Source organism: Oncorhynchus keta, chromosome 10 (assembly GCF_023373465.1).
Source record: "Oncorhynchus keta strain PuntledgeMale-10-30-2019 chromosome 10, Oket_V2, whole genome shotgun sequence".
NCBI lineage: Eukaryota > Metazoa > Chordata > Actinopteri > Salmoniformes > Salmonidae > Oncorhynchus > Oncorhynchus keta.
Window position 1 is genome coordinate 83,223,809 of NC_068430.1, and position 6,046 is coordinate 83,229,854.

The 6,046-nt window shown below is 39.5% G+C and overlaps 3 protein-coding genes across 8 annotated transcripts in view; all 3 read right to left on the reverse strand.

Moving 5' to 3' along the window:
• Nucleotides 1–6,046, reverse strand: part of LOC118383727 (myosin heavy chain, fast skeletal muscle-like) — a 144,971-nt gene that overhangs the window by 132,720 nt on the left and 6,205 nt on the right. The window lies entirely within an intron of this gene.
• Nucleotides 1–6,046, reverse strand: part of LOC118372604 (zinc finger protein 883-like) — a 70,538-nt gene that overhangs the window by 3,549 nt on the left and 60,943 nt on the right. For 5 of the 6 annotated variants that reach the window (XM_052528568.1, XM_052528567.1, XM_052528570.1 and 2 more), the window contains 2 exons: nt 320–927; nt 19–262 (listed from right to left, as the gene is read on the reverse strand). In XM_052528568.1, the coding sequence (XP_052384528.1) occupies nt 19–262; nt 320–927 (852 nt within the window). Of the gene's footprint in view, nt 1–18; nt 263–319; nt 982–2,376; nt 2,473–6,046 lie in introns of those variants that run through there. The other variant, XM_052528566.1, reaches the window with a different exon arrangement.
• On the reverse strand, nt 3,991–5,315 carry LOC118372605 (myosin-7-like). Its single transcript, XM_052528591.1, has 4 exons — nt 5,169–5,315; nt 4,971–5,066; nt 4,424–4,555; nt 3,991–4,108 (listed from the first exon to the last, which is right to left on the reverse strand). The coding sequence occupies exons 1-4, from the start codon at nt 5,298–5,300 to the stop codon at nt 4,088–4,090; spliced, it is 381 nt and encodes a 126-aa protein (XP_052384551.1). The 5' UTR covers nt 5,301–5,315; the 3' UTR covers nt 3,991–4,087.

Below are 6,046 nucleotides of genomic sequence, written 5' to 3' on the forward strand. Positions count from 1 at the left end.
CTCCACACCTGAACTTACCTGGGTCAGTGATACTATCTAATGCTGCCTCCTCTTCCTCTAGGTCTGGATCAGACATGCCCCTGTTCTCCTCTTCTTCTTCTTCTTCTTCTTTGACTTCTCTCTCCTGTTGTTCTTCTAGTCCTCTCTCCTTTTTGACTTCTGTCTCCTCATCCTCTTTCACACCTCTCTCCTCCATCTCCTTGATGACTGCGTTCTCCTCCAGCTCTTCTTTGACTTCTGTATCCTTGTGTTCCTTTTCAATCTCCATCTTCTCCTCCACCTCCTGTTTAATCTCTATCTCCTTATGGTCCTCTTTAACATCCATCTCCTCCTCTTTGACCGCTCTCTTCTCCTCCACCTCCTGTTTAATCTCTATCTCCTTATGGTCCTCTTTAACATCCATCTCCTCCTCTTTGACTGCTCTCTTTTCCTCCACCTCCTGTTTAATCTCTATCTCCTTATGGTCCTCTTTAACATCCATCTCCTCCTCTTTGACCGCTCTCTTCTCCTCCACCTCCTGTTTAATCTCTATCTCCTTATGGTCCTCTTTAACATCCATCTCCTCCTCTTTGACCGCTCTCTTCTCCTCCACCTCCTGTTTAATCTCTATCTCCTTATGGTCCTCTTTAACATCCATCTCCTCCTCTTTGACCGCTCTCTTCTCCTCCACCTCCTGTTTAATCTCTATCTCCTTATGGTCCTCTTTAACATCCATCTCCTCCTCTTTGACTGCTCTCTTTTCCTCCACCACCTTTTCTTCTTCTTCTTCTTTAACTTCTACCTTCTGATCTTCTACTTGAAGTTCTCTCTCTTCCCCGATCACAATCACATTCAGTTCCAGTGTTTGACTGCAATCCTCCAGCTTCACTGACACCATCTCTGGACCCTGCTGTGAGCTTCTCTGGGCTGGAACACCACAGTCAGAACCTGGGGACTCCATAAACTTGGGTTCAGCCATGGCAGGCTAGTAGGTAGGTGGATCTGAAGGTGGTATAGTCATAAGAGGCAGATAGCAGAGTGAAAATCACCCTCCACTCTAAGTCAAGTTACATTCCAAACACTTATTTTCTAATGTCACAGATAGCGAGTTAGCTAGGTATCTAGCTTCCATGTTTCTCATCACAGGTAGAGTTGGCTTGCTAACTATCCAGAGAAACCTAGCTAATTGTTTTCAATTGTTTTCGTTCCGTATATCTGATAACTTCTCTGAGGTGAAATCAGACTGCATGGGTTCTACCAGGTAGCCTCAACTTGAGTTAGCTAAATAGCTACTAAAAAAGATGGTTGTACTGTATGTTTTGCCTCACAGCTAGTAATAGGCTGGACAATAGAATGAGTCAAAATTCACCCAAGGCTGAAAAACAGCAAAAGAACGTTGGCTAAGCTGGAACACTAGTGCGAGCCCATCGCAAATCAATGGAATTGAATGTTCGCAGAGCCTGTTTTGACTGGAGTGATGCTTAGAATTCAATTTCGCCTAAATGTAAAAAAAAAAAAAACTGTATCCTTTTTATTTTACCACTACAATCTGTTCCTCTGATGAAACTGGGGGAAAAAACAACTTTTGTAGAAAGTAAATATCCGCACCTCGACGGTGTCAACTGTGCTTATTATGTCTGCGTAATGAGAAAGTAGGGAAAATTGAAAATGTATAAATATTTCTGGTCTAGTGATGATGACAACCAAGCACGCTGCCCAGACATACATAATTACATTTATTTTATTTAACTAGGCAAATCAGTTAAGAACAAATTCTTATTTACAATGATGGCCTATCAAGGAACAGTGGGTTAACTGCCTTGTTCAGGGGCAGAACGACAGATTTTTACCTTGTCAGCTCGGGGATTCGATCCTTTTGGTTACTAGTCCAACGGTCCAACCTGCCGACCTCAGATTTCCATGAGTATTTTTGTTGTTGTTTACATGTGAACTATAAACAACATGAGCATGTATCATTGCCAACTATAGCGAAGCAGGCATTGTGACGTAGAACAATAAGCTCGGAATAGAACGTTCGGAAGGCAGGTTGGTGCTCAATAGAACTGGCAGGGTGAAAATGTCCCTACAATAAGGCCTGTTTTTTTCGTGATTACTTCAAATTGACAGCAAGTAGTTAGGAAATATGGTCATATTATTAAACTGGGCTCCACGGCGCATGCAATGAACTAGTTTTTATCAGAAAAATGCGTTGTTAAAAATGTCATGTGTCCAGTCTGCTAGTAAGAAAACAAGCTCCGTAGCTAACGCTAACAGTAGATAGCTACGTTATTGGCCCTCGGTACCCGTTATTACACCATTTGCTCTATCACCGACGATTGTCAATGGAAGTCATGCTTTAGGCGCGCTCATAATTAGTTCAACATATCACAAACTCACCTTCAAACGTTGTGGCTAAAAGTCTTTATCGGAAGTTTGACTTGAGTAAGAACACGCAAGGTTAAAAACCAAGGATGTAAACTTCCGCATGCGTTCTTCTTCTTCTTTAAGGGCGGAATATATAAAACAATGGTATATTACCGCCACCTGCTGGATGGGATGAAAACTAAGACTTGTTAGTTTGGCAAATTTAACACATGCGGGGTGGGGAGTCAATGTATCCAGTATATCCCTGCAAGGTTGGAGTTAGCTATATATATATAGATAGCTATATATAATAACGAGATACTCATGTCTCCTTCATAACAATGCGAGTCGTTGTCCAAAAGGCAGGAAAGTTTAGGTCCAAAATGAACCCATAGAAACACATTTTGGACAGATTTTGGAGAGAGTGAAACCTCTCGCTTTGCCTCTTCCTCTCTTTACAGTGTATTACTGTGTTTAGAACGTGTATTACTGTGTTTAGAAGGTCTATTACTGTGTTTAAACAGTGTATTACTGTGTTTAAAATGTGTATTACTGTGTTTAAAAGGTCTATTACTGTGTTTAGAAGGTGTATTACTGTGTTTAGAAGGTCTATTACTGTGTTTAGAAGGTGTATTACTGTGTTTGGAAGGTGTATTACTGTGTTTGGAAGGTATATTACAGTGTTTAGATGGTGTATTACTGTGTTTAGAAGGTGTATTACTGTGTTTGGAAGGTGTATTACTGTGTTTGGAAGGTGTATTACTGTGTTCAGAAGGTGTATTACTGTGTTTAGAAGGTGCATTACTGTGTTTGGAAGGTTGATTACTGTGTTCAGAAGGTGTATTACTGTGTTTGGAAGGTTGATTACTGTGTTTAGAAGGTGTATTACTGTGTTTGGAAGGTTGATTACTGTGTTCAGAAGGTGTATTACCAAAATGTTCACACTTGAGGACAGTAGGGGAACGCTAATTGTTATGGAAGTCTATATCTGCCGAAAATCTATTGGATAATGCAAATTGTCTAATGATAAATCAATATCACATTCGTCATTTCTTTCCCCATTTATGTGGGCATAATATCAATTGAACCCAGAACTAAAGTCTCACATAATTTGGTCAGATGCTCGATTACCATGTATGTTTAAGTCATGTTTTTTTTTACAATAGATTAATATTTGCATAATATGTGATAACATTCATATACAAAAATACGGTTTGTTGTTTCCTTAGAACTTTGTTCTGAGAATTTCCCAACAATCTCCAAATTGTTTCCATTCAATTGCTACCATGGTTATGCAGACATATGCTGCTCATGTCTTTTTCTTTTTGAAACATTTATATTATATATATATATATATAACTTTATATTTATTTATATATATATATTTGGGCCTGTCCATAGTTTAAATGATCATGCTGATGTTTGGAAGGTCAGTCCCTGTGATCCATAGCTCAGTATGAATAGTGAGAGTGGTTCCATTTCTCCAGCCTCACCCCTCAGCTGTTTACCAAAAAAAGGGACCGCTTTTTGGGGGGAAAACACTTTGTTGATGTTGGAATCCCAGATTGCTCCTTTAATTAAAGTACAATACTTTTATTGTATGAAAAAGCTGTTTGCTGAGTAGTAAGTCCACAGTCACAAAGGAAGTGTATGTAGATCCACATGTTTTTAATCAATGCTCAACATTTCACCATGAAAATCATATTTTATGAAACACAGGAAAATGGTAAGACTTTGATCTTGTTTATTCAGCAACTTCTTTTCCCTGTAAGAAGAAATACATAATATAATGGATCAGTAATAATAATGAACATGATAAATATATGGATAGAATATAATGGATCAGTAATAATAATGAACATGATAAATATATGTATCAAGCATTTAATGCTCAGTGCTCAGCTTGGATTTTCAATTTTGAAGTACTGTATATACTATAAGTCCTATATAATATTTTGTTGTTGTTGTTGCCCTTCCTGGGATGTTCTTAGAGATCTTCAATACAGTTGAGTGTAAAGGTGGTGTTGATGTGGTCATATCTGAACATGAGTCAGGTACAGGTCTAGCAGCAGTTCTGTACCTTTCCAGAGTCACGGGTCTTGGCTCTGAGCTTGTTGACCTGAGTCTCAGCGATGTCAGCACGCTCCTCAGCCTCCTCCAGCTCATGCTGAACCTTCCTGAACTTAGACATGTGCTGGTTTGATGCTTCCTCCTGGGTGAGGAAAAGGAAGGGAGAGCAGAACATTAGCGTTTGAAGCTTCAGGTAGCAAATAAAAATATTATTTTCAGAAAAACACATATTGGCAGATTTAGGATAGCAATGTGTACAGGGAGATATATGATACTGCAGAGAAAGTGAGTGTCAGAACGGGAACAAACCGCTGCCTCCAGCACTACCACTAGACCAGCTAATTAATATTCAATCTCCTTTAAGTTGGTAACACATAAGAGGCACTCAAAAATGTGCATCATTTCTTCAGCATGTACTTGCACTATCAATTATCATTGTTGACTGGTGTGCTGTAGCAACACTTCAACTAAACCGTATGGACATTACGTTTTGTAGGGGGGAAAAAAACATTTTCCATTGTATGCTTTCAGAGTATTTGACCTACTCTGTGACTCACCGCTTCCTCAGAATGCCTCTTGTAGGCCTTCACTTTCATCTGCAGCTTATCTACCAGGTCCTGAAGTCTGCTAACGTTCTTCTTATCCTCCTCAGTCTGTGAGAGAAGAGCAACGAATCAATGCCCCAATAGTTTTATACACAAATCTGTCTGTGTAAGTATCAAGTGTGTGAAGAAGGCACTTTCTCTATCTCTTACCTGGTAAGTGAGCTCCTTGACTCTGCGCTCATACTTGCGGACTCCCTTGACTGCGTCTACACCTCTTCTCTGCTCGGCCTCCACCTCAGTCTCGAGCTCACGCACCTTTGTGGAAGAAATACATGTAGGCATTTGTTTGAGGTGGTGAAATCAAATCAGACCTAACAACTATTTGTAAAACGGTAGAATCTTCTACCCAGTCAAGGAGGCACAATTGTTATCTGTTCCCATGTACTCTATGTAATTATAACAACAACTTTTCATTATCGAGGTCAGTGGTTCTCAAAGTGGAATTTACATTTCAATTTGTTTATGTATATTTATAGCAAGAACAGATTAAACAGCCCGGGATCTTTTGAAAACGTTTAGAGGGTGCAATACTGTACAATATAATATTATTCATCCACAATTTATGTTATTAACTCTTAGATTAAATAACGGGTCTGGGAGGCTCACAACTCAATTATTCTTGTATTTGAAATATGACTTTCAACCATGTTTTCATGAGTTTTGTGGTGTATGGTGCAGTACCAGTACGGCGACTAGAGGCCGCCACTAGCATGTTTTTATGTTGTGACATTGCTTCTATTATGGAGCTCGTTTGCCAAGTGAGCCAACAGCAAGACAGAAGCACCGACATAAATACATTTTAATGTCTTTATTTTGAAGGTAAGCGAGTGGAAAAACACCATATTCAAGACGGTAATGTTTCTGGACTGTGTACATATGTTTGAGATGTTATGTTGTATTTTCAGGTTTTACGAACTTATTAGACTCCGCTAGCCTAAAAGCTAATTCAGCCATTAGCCTGCTAGCTGGTAGCCCCGCATAGCAACGCTGGCTTGCCTAGCAACGGTTGTTGAATGAGACGTAACAAT

Excerpts from the sequence above, each read along its gene's own strand:
- LOC118372605 (XM_052528591.1), bottom strand. The coding sequence starts at position 5,300 with ATGCCTACATGTATTTCTTCCACAAAGGTGCGTGAGCTCGAGACTGAG. Across the intron at positions 5,067-5,168 it reads TCAAGGAGCTCACTTACCAG|ACTGAGGAGGATAAGAAGAA; the intron begins GTAAGAGATAGA and ends CTTCTCTCACAG. Across the intron at positions 4,556-4,970 it reads AGAGGCATTCTGAGGAAGCG|GAGGAAGCATCAAACCAGCA; the intron begins GTGAGTCACAGA and ends TTCCTCACCCAG.